Consider the following 17,257-nt stretch of genomic DNA (forward strand, 5'->3'; position numbering starts at 1 on the left):
ACAAATGCAGCAGAAGATCCTGTGTACGATCAAGAAACTCAACAGCAACAAGAAGATGTAGATCTTACGCAGCAAGAGCAATTCATGAGTACTACAGGTTTGACTGTGACAGACATTGGAATTATTGACCAGAGCAATGCTGCCCAAATGTAATCTTTTCTTCAAATTAGTTGTTTTGAAATTCCAAGTAACATTCCACGAGATGCTGATAATCATGCTTTCCCTACTCGTTTGCTGACAAAAACTTTTCCAAATGATGAGACCTGCACAAGAGACTGGTTATGCTGGAGTACGGAAAGACAATCTCTGTACTGTGCACCTTGCTTCATTTTGAACAAAAGTGCTGCAAATGCATCAGTTCTCTCTAATCAATCAGGATGGAGCATCAACAAAGGTTGGAGGAAGTTGAAAGATCGAATACCATCACATGAGAGTTCAACGTCACACAAATAAAACTATGTTGCATGGAAATCAGTAGGGCAGCATCAGCTGAAAGTTCAGTTGAGAATTTACTCTTGACTGAACTCTCTACAGAAACTAATAACTGGAAAAAACTTCTTGAGCGCATCCTGAATGTCATCCTTTTTCTTTCTGAGCAGGGATTGGCTTTCTTTGGTTCCAGTCAACGTATTGGTAATCGTGCAAATGGAAACTTTCTAGGCATAGTTGAGCTCCTCAGCAAATATGACCCACTTTTATCAGAGCATGTTAAACGTGTTTGAGAATTGCAAGAGAGACAAAAGCACATGCAAGTCCATTGTCTCTCCACATGCATACAAAAGAAGTTTATTGAGCTATGTGGGTCATTCGTACAAACAACGATTCTTGATGAGATTCGAAATGCCAAGTATTTTTCAATCATTGTTGATGCCACTCTGGATTGTTCTCACAAGGAACAGATTACTATGGTTATTTGATGTGTTAAGATTGTAGACAGCTCAAAATTTTCAACTGAAGAAAGGTTTATTTTGTTTGATAATTTCACGAGAAAAACTGGAAAAGAAATTGCTGCTTGAGTATTAGCAATTCTAGAAGGTTTTAAGTTAGATTTTCAAGTCTGCATTGGTCAAGCCTAAGACAATGGATCTAATATGGCTGGGAAGTACAAAGGTGTACAAGCAGTTCTGCTTGAGCATAATTCAAACTATATTTTCTCCAGCTGTGGAAACCACACACTAAACCTTGTAGGTGTTGACTGTGCTGAATCATGTAAGGAGGCAATAACTTACTTTGGAACTGTACAGCAAATGTACAATCTCTTCAGTAGCAGTCCACAAAGATGGGAAATTCTGAAGCAATATCTTCCTGTTTCACTGCATGGGATGTCCAAAACTAGATGATCTGCACAGATTGGTGGTGTTCAACCCGTTGCGCAGCATTTGAATTCAGTGAGAAAGGCTTTAAATGAGCTTGAATCTCTCAATCTCACTGCACAGGCTCGAAATGAATTTCAGTCTATTCAGAAGCACATGTCCAAATTTGAATGCATTCTGATGTCCTTTTTGTGGATGAAGCTCCTTACAATGATCCACCAAACGAATCTGTCTCTAAGGTGCCACAAGTACTCCTTTTCTTTTTGCGAATACAGACTAACACGGCTGTTACTCTGAAACCAAACGAATCTGGTAATTGAAGCACGCAATGCTACACTTGATGTTGAGAGGGATAACATTGAAAGTCTTATCAATGACATTCAACAGATTTGTGAACAATGGGATGCGATCCTGACTGAGTCCAAATTAGTAGCACAGAATATTGGCATTTCATCTGAGTTCTTCACCAATCGCAATTTACCTATTGAATTTGATGCCGAGCAGCATTAAAGGGTCAATGTCTTCCTTGTCACTATTGACTCTATTCAGTCAGGTCTTACACGTCAGTTTGAGTCACTGCAACTAATTTGTACTCTTTTGGGGGTTTTTTGGCAGTTCAACAGGCTGAGTAATGAAGATCTACTTTATGCAGGTGAACAATTTCAGCAACAGTACAACAAAGAAATTTCAAAAGGTCTCAGTGATGAGATCATCTTCCTCAAATAAATATATTCTGCGAACTTTAAATTGGATTGCAAGCCAAAGGAATTGTTTCAAGAAATACTTGAACTTGGACTCTCTGGGGAGTTTCCTAATATCACAATTGCATTGTGTATTTTTGTCAGTTTGCCTGTATCAGTGGCTTCAGGTGAACGCACGTTCAATGTGTTAAAGCAGGTAAAGAACTATCACCATTCAACTATGGGACAAGAGCATTTGAATGGGATCACCACGCTTAATATCAACTGTGACATTGCACGAAAGCTAGATTTTTCCTCAATAATTAGTGCATTTGCACAGAAAAAAGGCTAGAAAAGCATTTGTTAAATAAAAAAATATTCAAATTATGTCTCACTCTTTTTTTTGGTGCCTTATCTTGTTTTCATGTGTCGTCATTTTTTATTTTTATTATGGGTAGGGGCCTCAAAAGCTGGAAGTGGCCCGGACCTCTCTGGACCTCTGAGAGGGCCTGCCAGTACTTTAACAACAACATTGTTGCTCAGGGCAGGTCTACACTGTCACTGTCTTGCTCAGCACTTTCAAGCTTGTGTGTTTATATGTTCAGCACTCTACCTCAGACTCTGGACCTGTCTACACTGGCAAGTTTCTGCGCAGTAAAGCAGCTTTCTGTGCTGTAACTCCCGAGGTGTACACACTGCCAAGCCACCTAGTGCACAGAAACTGCACAGTTGTAGCACTCTAAAAAAACCACCCCGATGAGAGGCATAGAGCTTTCTGCACCGGGGCTAAAGCGCTGCTGTGCCAGTGTAGACACCGTGGCAATTACAGCACTGCCATTGGCTTCCTGGAGGTGTCCTACAATGCCTGTTCTTACCTCTCTGGTCATCGGTTTGAACTCTACTGCCCTGCCCTCAGGTGACCAACCGTCATCCCCACCCCATACATTCCTTTGCAAATTTGAAAGTCCCCTTCCTGTTTGCTCGGTGATACGTGCAGTGGTCTCAGTGCATCTTTATCGGTGGCCATGCCTGCTCCATGCACCAGGTGATCCCCCACTTGGAGCAATGCCAAGCTGCTGGATCTCATAGGCATTTCGGAAGAGGAGGCTGTCCAGTCCCAGCTGCACTCCAGCCATCGGAATTATGATACCTATGGACAGATTTCACGATGCATGATTGAAAGGGGCCATGACTGGGAAACACTGCAGTGTAGGGTAAAAGTGAAGAAGCTGCGGAACACCTACTACAAGGTGCGGGAGGCAAACTGCTGCTCCGGTGCTGTGCCCACAAACTGCCGGTTCTACAAAGAGCTGGATGCAATATTCGATGGTGACCCCACCTCCACTGCAAAGGCCCCTGGATACTTTGTTGGCTCACATACCAGTCAAGGTTGGACCGAGCCAGGAGGAGGAAAACTTGGATGAAGAGGGGGAGGGGATCCAGAGGCAGAAGATGACTTGGAGGCCAGAGATTCATGCAGTCAGGAGCTCTTCTCTACCCCGGAGGAGGCTAGCCAGTCACAGCTATCAGATCTTGGCGAAACGTAAACAGGAGAGGAGGCCCCTGGTAAGTGGATCTGATTTTGGGAATTGCTGTAGCGAGTTGTTGGGGGCAGGAGGGTTGCAGAAAGCAGGCTTGTCTCCCACTGCATGCCTAGTCTGAGCGGCGGGAACAGGCTGTTGATAGACTCCCTCACTTTACAGGCATCTCCCTCAGAGATCTCCAGGAAACTCTCATGGAGATACTGGGCAATCCACTGCCGTAGGTTCCTCGGCAGAGCTGCTTTGTTTCTTGCCCCATTAACGGTAACTTTCCCATGCCACTTTGCCGTCACAGGCGGCGGGGGACCATTGCTGCACAAAGGCGAGCCACACAGGGACCAGGGCAGAAGCCGCAGGCTTGGAGAAGACCCTCCCTTGATTCCCTGCTCACCCTCAGCAGCGAGATATCTTCCATAATGAACACCTCCTGGGGAAAGTGTGGGGACAGGAATGATTATCAGGCCCCCGCTACAGTGCTGGCTCTCCCCAAGTGCCACGTGCCCAGTGTACAGCAGGGTCCAGGAACAGAGATTTACCCTGCCCCTGTGGCTACTCACCATTTTGGGGGTCTTGTGGCTCATGTGTGCTTGCCTGGGGTCAAACAGTTGACAGGTGTGTGAGTACTGGCTGTGTTTTAAAACACTGAATCAGTGTTGTCTGTGTTGCAAACAATACTGCTTCTGTAAAATTTAAACTTCACAGAGCTGACCTTGGGAGCCCAGCCTCCCTCTTTGTTATCAGCGGCAGAACAGCTGTGCAGAATTAGAAAGGAGCCAAGAAGAACTAAGGAGGACTTTCTCTGTGAGGTTATGATGCACTCTGCCATCAAGAAACAGGAATTGAAGGAGTGGCGGGACAGTGAGAAGAGGGACCTAAAGAAGAACGCAGCACACCAGAAAGAAGCCATGGAGCACCTCTTAAATGTTATGGAGCGCCAAGTGGACACACTGCAGGCGATACTAGCTCTTCAAACCGAACAGCACTGTGCCCGCCCTCCCCTGCAACTGCTGTCACAAAACTCTTTCCCATGTGCCCCCCCACCACAGCGCCAACACACTGTTACCAACCTCCTGGCTCCACTCTTTACCCGCAGCATTCCACTCCTCCCTCCTCACAGTCCAGCACTGTGGATTCCCACTACCCACTGCACTCAACACCCATCCTTCTGCAGTTTGGCCCTGCTGAAGTACAGCACCCGTTGCATTGTACTCCAAAGGAGAAGGTTGGGTATGATCCCTGGACATACACAAATCTGTAGCTGTCCCGGGACCCCTCCACCTCTTGAGACCTTTCCATCCCCCATCCGCCTCCCTGCTGATGAATTTTTTCATTTGACTCTCTCCTCCGGTTGTTGTCTTTTAATAAAATAATTGTGTTTGTTTGAAAGCAATCTTTATTCTATTAAGTGAAAGCAAAAAGAGCACTGCAAAGCAACATACAATTATGTTAAGGCCCCTTCTTGCATCATGTGCAGTCACCTCCTAGCATTCCAAGCACTGCAATCTCAAGCATAGCAACAAATATTAGTGGCTTTCAGCTTCAAATGGCTGCCTCGAGGCATCCCTGATCCTTATGACCAAGCGCTGTGCCCCTCTAGTAGCCAACCAACACTTTTTCCAGGATGGCTTGCTCACAGTTCAAACTCACTATCACTAAACCAGAACTCCTTATTTTTCCTCCTAAATTGTCTTTTATGCTCTATTACTGTTGAAAACACCACCATCCTCCTTACCTTTTGTCCTCAAAAGCTTGATTCCTTCAGAGTTTGCTTTCTCTTTGTCTGTTTGTCCAGGTTTTTGTAATGTCACCCTCTGTGGTCATCTCTGAATACCTCCTGAAGAGTTGCACACCATATTTACAGCTGTCCCATAGCTTAAATTTTCTCTCAACTTCCTCCAGTGCAGCAGGGGAATTTTTTTGTTTGAGATTTTATTTCCTCCTTTCCCCCTTCTTTTACTCCTCTCTTTCTTTTCACAACTTTTTATTCCCCTTCCACCTCCTATCTACTCCTTTGCTGATTTTAGTTGGGGATTTGGGAAAGCCAAGTCAAAGAAGTGAGTTTTACACTTCATTCTGAAAGTTTTGAAATTAGTAGTTATTAAAAAAGCTCTGGTGCCAAGCAAGTCCTGTTGCCTGCTCTCATGAGTTTCATCCTTGAGGATGATAGTTTCTGAGGTATATAGCTGCTAAGGGAGAATGTTATCTGAGAAAGTGAGAGGCTTTCTGTGAGATACCTAATCTCAGTTTCATGGAAAGCCTTGAAAATGGACCACGGCTTTAACCTTGACTAGGTATTCTATGGGGAGCAGTGTAGTGAGTCAAGCATCGTTATTTATGCTCTCAGTGACTGATATTACTGAGGAGACTGGATGCTGCATTCTGAACTAACTGAACCTTTTCAGATGCAGAGTACTCATGTCCAGATATACCAGATTGCAGTGATCTAGCCTGTAGGACATGAAGGTGTAACTGACCATGGCCAAGTCATCATCTAATAACATGGGGCACAGTTTTGTAGGACTCTGTTGCAAGAAGGTGTATTTTGTAGCTGTAGGTATTTGAGAAGCCAGAAGTATTAAAGAGTGCAAAAGAATCCCAGTGATGTGGACTAATTTGACATTTTGGGAGCATATTTCTTGGAGAAAATATTATCTTTCAGAAATGGATGTTTGGTTTCTAAATTTCTCAAGTGATGTAAAACCATATCTGGGTCATATTTCTACTCCCCCCCCCCCATCATGGTTGGAACCTACTTGTTCTTTTAATGATGTAACTGCTGGCCCACACTGGGGTGTCAACAAGGGATCAAACTTGGGACCTAAATGCATCAGCCTCTACTGTCTGAGCTAGAAGATGTTTTACTCTTAGCTAAGACTGTAGTAGGCTCATCAAGCACTAGCTGGCCTAGCCACCACCAGAAGGGGACAGAGGGCTACTCTGAGCAGGCAGGGGTTACAATGAAACCATCTTTCCAAATCACCCATTGGTCTGAACTGAGCTTCAATGAAGACTAAACATACATACCATAATTGTGTGAAGCTCAGCAGTGTTCCTGTTCCACAGCAATTACATCCAGCATGTCAATGTTGTAATTCATGAACATGCTTTGAATGGTCTGTGTGAACGACCATTTGTACTTTGTGTCATCCTTAATAAATAATGTGTTTTAATGGGGCGTGTATTGTTTTGAGAGAGGTAAATCCGGGCACACACAGAAAGAACCATTTTATTAGCAGTGGCTCAAACAACTGGCTGCACACACTCATGTGCTGCTCCGGTCCACTCTGAGAATCCCAGCGGAATTTGGTTTGGTTTTTAACAGTGATTGAATTAAAGCAGTGGTTCTCAAACTTATTTGATCAGGCCCCCCCTTCTTTGTGTCTGTAGTTATTTATGCCCCCTCCACCTGCAAGTACATATATCACCACCCAGCTCTGAAGGCAGAACAGAGAGCAGCAGCTGCAGACTGGGTGCCCAGCTCTGAAGGCAGCAGCACAGAAGTAAGGGTGGCAATGCGAAAAGTGATATTTGTCAATATCACTTTTCACAGCAGACTTAATGCCCCTATTGCCTCCCTTACTTCTGCATTGCTGCGGACAGCTGTTGCCCTGCCGCCTCCAGGTGATTGAATCGGGTCGGGGGGAGAGCCCGGGCTCCAGCTGACCCTTTTATCCCCACTTCTGGGATGTGCACGGCCATTCTGCACAAGTCCCAGCCACCCAAAGCTGACAGTCAGAACTCTTTAAAAAAAAACAAAGAAAAACCACACAGGTTGCACCTCCTTTGACACATTCCTGTGTCCCACAGTTTGAGAACCGCTGCATTAAAGGATACCATACCATTCCAAAACGTATGTTGTATATCCATTTTTATCACATTAATTGTATTATTTTATTGTATTTTATTTGCAATATCTACATTTTGCATACCTTCCCATGACTCCCTTGGGTCATTTCTGAAACCTCCCTCAGGGTCACAACCTGTACTTTGGGAATTGTCCTCAAAGTGAAGGAAAGCCACAAGTTTGTGTGACTTAGCTGTGAACTGGTCATGCACATCTCTGAAGGTGCAGAGAGCACTATCTCATTCACTGTATTATAAAGTACACACTGAATAAGGCATGGCTCCCTTCCTTCCAATATTCCCTGCATAGGGCATATTCCATTCACTTGCCTTACCTCAGAAAAGTAGCCCCAAAACTTAGGATACGTTCTGCCTCCTTCTTCACCATCATCTACTGCATCCACAACATCCTTTCCGCTCCTACTCTCCTTTTATTTCTTCTTCCTTCAGAGTCAATAGCTATAGACAGCTCAACCCTCCCACACTCAGCCAGTTTTTGAGCAGTGAATAGGAAGTTTTACAAACATGTGCAGGCATATGTGAACTGTGTTTGTGAATATGTGAATCTAATTCTATGCTGAGCAGCCTTTGCGTGAATTTACAGGTGCAATTCCCAACTTTTACAGATTCAGATAATATGCATTATTTTGAGAAAATCATCCTTAATGAATAAAAATATGCGTGTTCCTGACTTCTTGAGAAAAGGAGGAAGAGGCATCCTAATTCTTCCAAATCAGAAGTAAAGAATTCCTGCAGATTTTTCCAATTTTCCCCTAAAATAATGTATTTGTTAGTACTGCTGAGCAAGAGCAAACTCTGACCTCATCCTAAATGTCTGGCAAAGTGTGCTCACATTCCCTGACACCAGTGCCAACCCAAACATAAGGTTCAAAGGGTGCCTAGCTATGTGTTGAACTAAAAATCACATGGGGACGGTTACAGTGTAGATCATTAGTTCTGAGCTATTATTTTATAAGGTTCACCATCGACATAGCGGTGAAGTCACCCAGAACAGCCTAGGTGACTGAGATACCAGGTCAGATGGGAATTTACTCATCTCTTACAAGAGGTATATCTGATTTAGCAGGTGCTACATCTGTTTCCATAGGCAATTCAAGGTATTGGTTTTAACCTAGAATGCTCAGATGCTCTGGGTAGTGACTAGCTAAGAGGCTGCTTCTCTGCTTAGTCATCCTTCCCAGCAGCTGAGATCAGCTAAAGAATTCTTGTTCCATCCCCAGATTTGAATCCTGGGGACTGGATACAGGGGAACATCCTTGGCTTTGGAACTCGCTCATCCCCAGCCTTCTGGAGACTGTGAACTTCTAGGGAACAGCACGGGGCTGATCTATTGGATCGAATATGTGCTTGAAGGTGGTTTGGATATACGGGGATTTTAAAAGATGGGTTAGAATGAATAATAGTTAAAGGGACTACTTGCATTAGTAAACTAAGCAGGATTTGATCCTATGTATGTAGCTAAGGTATAAGTTATGGAGTATATGACATAAGCATTTAAGCCAGTGAAAAGACGTAGTGTGTTGTATGCGTGTGGATACTTAAAAAAAAAAAAAACATCCCGCCATTATTCTAATCACGTTGTCCTCCCAAGGGTAACAGAGCTGCACACTTTTAATCCAAACTTCCCTTCCTTCCCAGTTCTGGTATTGTAAACATTCATGTTGTTTGACAGTTCTAAAAAGGCTCTGTTTTTTTTTAGGAAGTGTCTCATGTGTCTGCCAGTGAACCCAGGATAGAATACCTGCCGTGGTAATCATCCGTGCCCAGGGATATTCCTGGTAATGACGCTGGCAATCTTACGCTGCATAAACAGAAGGACAAAGGATGATCCGAGTCTGAGTTATTGTGGATCATTACGACGATTATTTTGCAAGTATAACTGCAGGCTGGGTGTGGGAGGGGAACTATTGGGAGATTTTGTCATTTTTATTCTTTTGTGCTGCATTTTGTAATTGTTGTAGCAGTGCCGAGGCCTTAGGAGAGGTGCCCTAAAAGAAATACAAATGCATACAGTACATTTACTATTTTGCTGCGTCTCTAGGGCCTCACAGACTTTTTACACGCTACGATTTTCATGTTGTTTTGCTTTTGCAGGTTAAATCGTGCTTTTGCCCGTGCCCCATTCTCATCTCTCCCACTTTATGTCTGTATTGTCCCCTGCCTTTCACTTATGCAGCCTACCTTATTTGTGCACCCTCGTTGAAGTCAGTGGCAAAACTCCCATTAAGCTAAAGGCCTTATAAGCGAACTAAATGGGGACTGGATAAAATTAAATGATAGAAACAAGAAAACAAGCCTCACTCCAGATAGTAACCCCCACGGACTAAAATGGGACTATTTCTAGGAGTAAGGCTTTACAGGTTTGGGTCTACAGTTTCTCTCCTTCTGCTCTCAGTCATACCCTTGAGACCACGATCATTGAAGTCAGTGAGGATCAAGGAACATAGGGCAGAATTTGGCCCAATTTTGGACTGGGGACGGTGTCTAAGTGGAAATCCTAATAGTTTCCTCTTGTCTAGAAGGTGGGTATAAAAATGATTAACCTGTCCACAATGCGACTGCTTCGGTTTGTTAGACAATATCAGGGTTAGCAAATACTGGAGAGATTCTTTCCTCAGAAATGGCCTGTTCATTGCAGAGGATGTTCAGTGTTATCAGAAGTCATGAAAATTCCTTAGTCAGGGCAAATAATTGGCCCTTTTTGCATTGTCGGTTAAACCTTTGCTGACACCAACTCTTCCCGATTTCGAAACCTGCTTAGAAAACAAGTTTCCTATTCAGTGTACGTTGTGTATGGCAATCTCCTATTCACATTCCTGTATCAGCTGAAATATCCATATCGAATAAATGGCTGGAGTTGTTTGCCGTGGACGCTGAAGGCTGCATCTTTTTTCTTTTCTTTTCTTTTCTTTTCTTTTCTTTTCTTTTCTTTTCTTTTCTTTTCTTGACTGTGGGTTTTCCAGAGGAATGCTTCCATTTAAATAAATGTACACAATAAATAATTGGGGACATATTTTACATGAATATAGGCTAGAAAGCAAGAATGTAATGAGTAAATGTATTTTCTATGGGCCTTATTGTGCCATCAAATTGAGGCAGAATTTGGGGAAATTCTGGTTACAAATCGATCGCATGATATGGCCCTATATGGTTTTAGCGAAGACTTTTATGTTTACACACTCTGCTGTCTAGAATGAAGTATACAAATCGGTAGAATCATTGCCATTAACAGTTAATATCCAGATCTCTCCTGTTCACGTTAAATAACAATACACCATAACTGCCTGTAGGAATTATATTAACATGCTGCATATTACTAATATACTCAGTTTCTAAAACCCTCTCCGATATTATGAACTTGTACAAAGAGCATTGTCAATAGAAGAATGAAGTGGTGGGAGCCCTTCCACACCTTGAAATTAGCATTTGACAAGTGTACAAAGAATAGACACTTAAAAGTCAATCAGAAAAAAAAGCTCAGGGATATAAACAATGTCGTCTGGTAGTTTGTTTCCATAACAGCCCTGCTTATTTGCTCCAGTGGATTGCTATTATTTGCAGATACTTAGAATCATATAAATTCCTGTGTTCTTCCTTTTAGTCTTTGCTTGTAAGCATTCTCATCAAACTTTTTAATGCAAACTGCCAGTAAGGACAAAGGGCAAGATCTGCGCCATGGATCTGGAAGCAGGACTCCCTATTGATTTCAAAATCGATAGCACAATATGGCCCAAAGAATTCTATTTAGCTGCCCGGGCACCGGCGGTGTCTTTTCCTCTTGGCGCTGGAGCCAGTCACCCCTCGGCAATGCTCAGCTTTCTGGGTTTGGGGACTAGGGCTGTCATCCTAGCACACTGTACTGAACAAACTCCAAAGCAAACTTGACCGACCGGGATGGAGAGCTCACGAATACCCGTTTTCGGGCATGCCAGCATCTTTGCCGGTAGGTGGCATCCCTTGTCCGCGGAGAATCTCCGCCAAAGAGAGCTCCCTGAAGGGAGATCTGCAGAGAAGCAGCGCGATTTCGGCTCCGATGAGGTAACTCAACTTTGAGTTTCGCTGTCTTGTCTGTAAAAAGAGCAAAACATCAAATTGCTGGGCTGCCGGTTGTTTAGCAAAGAGCTTCTGTCTGGGCCCTACAGTTCTTCACGCCGAGCACTGCCGTTCATTTGACACATGCAAGGAGATGGACTTTGCTTTCTCCTTCTTTACCTGCTGTTTGATTTCCTGCACGAGCGAAACACAGCACAGTTGTCCAGAGAACTGCAGCCAGGGCCTGCTCCCGAGGTTATTGCCCTGTTGAGCCATGTCTGGCGTTGTTTGTTTCATTGTCTTCTGTCACACATTTTTAGCTCAGCCTTTCTAAGTTTGGAAGGAAAGAAGTCAAATATTCTTTTGGAGAGAAAAAAGTCACCATCACTTTGAGGGATTGCAATAAAACCTTATCTTAATTGTCTGTAGTCAGAGCTGACTCACTGCCCTTCAGTAAACCCCACCTCTCTTTCCTCGAGTGACAGAAGGTGACTTATAACATTTTCACAGTGTGTAGGGAAGATACGTTTTAACCACCTGAGACAAAGGGGCTCAGGGTATGTGAATATTTGAGTTTTTCATCGGCCTGTGCATCAAAATCATGGAAATAAAATGTCGCGCTACGGGTCAATATTAGAACACCGTTTTCTGTATGTATTACACATATAAAACGTACACAGATGAATCATGCACGGGTTTTGGCAGACAAGATAAGGACAGGTATGATTATTTTTGCATTCTTATTTCTGTGAAGCTGGTGCCTGCCCACGAAAGTTAAACTCCATTCTTCTTATTTAGCTCTTTTTGTTCGACTATAAACAGTCTGGAATGTAACAAAAAGCACAGTGAGAGGTACTAGAAGACAAAGAGAACTGAAAAAACCCCACAAACTAACTAACTAACAAGAAACTAGAACAAACAAAAACCCCCAACTGTAAACACTTTTCAAGTAAGGAAACTTTATATAACTTGCCCTTGGTACCCCAGACGGAAAACTATTTCCCCGCATAAACGATATTTCACTCACTATTTTTTAATACAACTAGAGTTACTTTATCATTTCTACAGAGGTACAAGACCCATTAGCCAAAACATAGCTATTGATTGAATTATTCTTTTGCTTTTGTAATTTTTTGTGGTATGCTCCTTTGGCTTCTCGGTAATGAACACAATGTAAATAGGATTATTTGGAAATACTAACAAGGATTATGTTCACAAATCCATGAACCTGAGTTTGAAACAGTGTTGCTTGTAACTTCTGATTTAGAAAAGATATTGAAAATGCATTTGAATAAAATGTTATATTTTATCGCCTTTGAAATATGCGTTATAGCGCGTAGTTATATTTTCTTTTCAAAATAATTGTAATCAGAATAAAATGACAACTTTTATATACAGTCCTACTTTAAAACAGATTATAATTTAGAGTTAATTCGGCAGAACTATGTATAATATGTATATTCAAGATGGTTCTTTTTCATGTCAGAGTGCTTAGAAGTGCGTTTATCATAATCTTTCCCCTCTAACGTCAGAAGTGATCCATAAATGTGCGCGCCCTCTAATTGAGAGGAGTATGATTTTTTGTTATCATAAAATGTGTCGGCTGACATTGAAAAAATATCATGATTTTATTTGGAAATATAATTGTGTTTCACTTTCTTATTACCTTTGCTCCACAGCTCAAAGGCGAAGAGATTCTTAAAATATGTTATTTTGTTTCTCCTTGCACGAGAAGGGGACTTCTCTCTTTCTGTGTTTCATACAACAGAAAGGGCTACACTTCTTCCTTTAAAAAAAGTCCTTAAAATCAAATATGAAAATAGTGGGGATATTTTTGATTCGCTTGACAGCTAGAGATATACTGTATGTGTGATACCACTCCTAAATGACAAATACCCCGAAGAGAGGAAAAAAGAGTTTTCTAAAAGTTTCTGCCCGAAGAAGCATTTTCACTGGAGGTTTAGAGCACTACCCCCATCCTGATGGTTAGGAAATGTTCCTTCTACCAAAAGTTCCGTTCAGATCCTGAAAATGCTCCTACCCTTGACTCGAAGACCGACTTTAATTATTATATATAAAAATGTTTATATTTTTATCAGGCGTGTTCTCCTTTTCCCTCGTCTTCAATTGCAGTTATTGAATTAAAATCAAATGGTCTTCAGAAGAAATTCATCTGCAAAAACGACTATATTCCACTAACATTCCGGTAAAAACAGATGGTTTTGCATTTTCTCCTCCTGTGTAGTAAAACCGCAGGGAAAAAAAAGAAACCGTGTCCGCTGGGGGGGGGGGTCTCAAAATACTAATGAATGAAACAGTAAAATGCAGATTTCCCTACCACCCGTGGGATATTTGCATGGACAGTTCCTGTATTTGGGATTGCCTCGCTCCCTTTTTGGTGAGATTTCCCCTTCTCTTGGGAAGGTTCGAGCAACAAAGGACACCAAGGGCGTTCTGTTGCTGAAAAGCCTTGCGATTTGGGCAGTGATTTGGGTAGCAAATGTGTTCTCCAGCGACTACTCAGAATAACGCCAACAACAGAAGTGCAGTTTGGTGTTGCGGCACATGGAGGGCGGAGGGCGGGGGAGGAACTGCAACGGGATGGCACACTGTATATTGGGAGAGGCAGCAGGAAGGACTGCGTATTTCATTTTCCCAACCCTGACCTTTAGCAATGCGGGCAGTCGAGTTTCTTGGAAACATCAGGACTGCCGGGGGCGGCGATTTTGTCGTGCCTCCCCCCGCACCCCCACCCGCCGGACTTTGCCTGCTCAGTGCTGGTTTGATTTCTCCGAGGAGGAACGTGCTGAGATGTTTCCCCAGTTGTGGCGCTGACGTTTGGAGCCATGTGATGGGCCCCCTTTCGCTATAAGGAGAGAAGAAAGGCCGCCCTCTTTTGGACTCAGCCCCAGCCTTTTCAAGATCTTTCCCAAGACTCTTCCCCCTCACCACCCCCCAATACTAATCGCTCTCCCTCCTTCCCTGGATCCATTAATGTCCGAGGTCTCTTGCGAGGAGGAGAAAGAGAGGAACCAACTCCGGGGCGCAGCCGAGGGGGAGAGATTTCCCGCTGCCTGCTCGCCGGAGGTTGCTGCTGGTTGTTGTGTGTTGCTTGTTCGCACCGGGGCGGCGGATCCTGGCTCTGGCTGGGCGGATTAGCCGCCGGGAGCAAAGCAAGGGGACTCCAGCGTGCCCGGCAGCCGCGGCTCCCCGGCCCAGCCGCCCCGGATGAGCCGCTCCGCCAAGCCATGACTCTGAGCTCGGAGATGTCCGATGCCTCGGGACTGGCTGAGGAGACCGACATCGATGTGGTGGGCGAGGGCGAGGAAGAGGACGAGGAGCCCCGGCGCGGCGGGCGCCCCTATGCGCAGGAGGAGGAAGAGGAGGAGGAGGAAGACGAGGAGGTGGGGGAGCTCCCCGATGACATCTCGCTGCCCCGGTCCCCGGCGTGCGTCGGCGCAGGCAGCTCCCCCACCTGCTCCCAGCGCCCCTACAAGGCGGCGGCGGGCGGCGGCGGGGCCGGCAAGAACAGCCTGGTGAAGCCGCCCTACTCCTACATCGCGCTCATCACCATGGCCATCCTGCAGAGCCCCAAGAAGCGCCTGACGCTCAGCGAGATCTGCGAGTTCATCAGCGGCCGCTTCCCCTACTACCGGGAGAAGTTCCCCGCCTGGCAGAACAGCATCCGCCACAACCTCTCGCTCAACGACTGCTTCGTCAAGATCCCCCGCGAGCCCGGCAACCCGGGCAAGGGCAACTACTGGACCCTGGACCCCGAGTCCGCCGACATGTTCGACAACGGCAGCTTCCTGCGCCGGAGGAAGCGCTTCAAGCGGCAGCCGCTGCCGGCGCCCGAGCTGCTGCTGCGCGGGGTGGATCCCGGCACCTTCCTGCAGCAGCCGCCGCCGCCCCAGCAGCCGGCGCCCTACGGCTACGGACCCTACAGCTGTGGATATGGCATTCAGCTCCAGCCTTACCACCCCCACTCCGCCGCCCTCTTTGCCTTTCACCACCACTCCCCGCCGGCCCGGCAGCCCCCGGCGAGCGCCGCCGGCAGCGTCCTGCCTCCTGCCGCTGCTCCTGCAGCGCCACCAGCCTCCTTACTGCCGGCGGCGGAGCTGGCCAGGACCTTCCGCTACCCGCCCCAGCTTAGCCCGTCCCTGACTTCTTCTCTGCACGCTGCCAAATCCAGCAGCTCGGCTCTGGCCCGCTCCCCCTTCTCCATTGAGAGCATCATCGGGGGTGCTGGCAGCAGCTGTGCGTCGCAGTCGGCGGTGGTTCCAGTCTTAGCCCGGTCTCTGGTTTCTTCTTCCTCCGTTTCTTCCGCCGCCGCGGCCTTAGGGGCACTGCACCAAGGGACAGCCTTGTCCAATGTCGAAAACTTTACTGCTAGGATTTCAAATTGTTAACGATTTAAAGTCTTTCAGAAGGTAGGATTCGGGGTATATCCTTTTTTCACCTTCACGAATTGAAACAGACATTTTATACAGCCGATTTGTGTCCTGCCACTTTGTTGTTCGATACCTATATTTATGCAAAGCCAATTCTATATGCTGCATAGGCAGAAACTTTTGTTGTTGGAAAGTTATATCTTATTCCTTTAAAAAAAATCTCTAAACCATTGAAGTTCAGAGATTCTCAGGTCCAGGAATTCAAAAACAATAATGTACAAGAGAAATGAAAGGTCGTGAGGGTGGACAATAAAGCAATACTTTTTCATTTTAGTACACTTGTCTCATGTACTTTTATAAAAGGAAATTAACATGTTTACACAGAAGAAAGTCAAGATTATCCTTTCTTATTTTAACCTGTGTTTTGTATTATAATAGACATACGGAGTTTTTATTTTGTACTTTATGCGTATTCTTTACAAGGAATGTTGTTAAAATTACTGGCAAGTATTATTGTACTATTCTAATGTACATTTTTTACACATTTTCAAAAATAAATTTTTTAATTTTCAAAAAAGTCCCACCCATACAATTGGCATTGGACATTCCCCTCCTTAGCACACCTCCTCTCACCCCACCAGCTAGAGTGAGAGTTCTGATTTGTGATTAATAGAATAACAGAGAAGTTAATACAACAGTATCCCCAATATTTTACAGCAAATAGTTATTTATTAAAGGATTTGACCAAGAAGAAAATGAGAATATGATCTTCACAGTCTAGCCATTGTCAACAATAACAGGTAATAGAAAGTAAAAATATAAATGGGGGGAGTAAGTAAATCTATTTGTTGTTGGAAGATATCCACTTCCTGCAAATTACAATGCTCTAAAACTAAAACTATTTGCTTTTGGGTCAATAAATGTCGACAATTTTAATACTTTTGGGTGTGTTTTAAATCATAACTACATCAATTTAGTTTTCAAAGAGTATGTAGGAAAAGAAAAATAAATTCTATATAAACAGCTATTATGGGGAATTTTCACCTTATATTTTTAGGTTGGTGTAAAGATAATACGAGTACTTTCAGCTACTTTATATATATATATATATATATATATATATATATATATAGTACAAAAGGTACATTTAAATATATAATACATTTCTGCCGAAGCCATTTATTAAATATTCAAGTAATTTAAATAGGAATATATACATATACGCAGTTATTATCATATCAGATTTAGACAAAAATTAGGACACAAAGTCAGAATTTGAAAAACATACTTTTAAAAAATGGACCTGTGACTGAATGGAATATTATGAATTACAAACACATAGATTCCAAATCAGAGAGTTCGGTTTAAAAGGTATCCCCTGTGATTTTATTTCAAGCATATCTTGGCAGATTAAAGAACAAAGTATCCTGATTTCC

General features: G+C 43.9%; 1 protein-coding gene across 1 annotated transcript in view; it reads left to right on the forward strand.

Moving 5' to 3' along the window:
* FOXD1 (forkhead box D1) overlaps positions 1 to 16,797 on the forward strand; it is a 20,950-nt gene extending 4,153 nt beyond the window's left edge. The window contains exon 2 of the mRNA XM_043547790.1: positions 9,098 to 16,797. Within this exon, the coding sequence (XP_043403725.1) occupies positions 14,679 to 15,839 (1,161 nt within the window). The 5' untranslated portion in view covers positions 9,098 to 14,678 and the 3' untranslated portion in view covers positions 15,840 to 16,797. The remainder of the gene's footprint in view (positions 1 to 9,097) is intronic.
* Positions 16,798 to 17,257: the final 460 nt, after the last annotated feature.

The sequence above is a fragment of the Chelonia mydas genome, chromosome 5 (genome assembly GCF_015237465.2).
Source record: "Chelonia mydas isolate rCheMyd1 chromosome 5, rCheMyd1.pri.v2, whole genome shotgun sequence".
Taxonomy (NCBI): Eukaryota; Metazoa; Chordata; order Testudines; family Cheloniidae; genus Chelonia; species Chelonia mydas.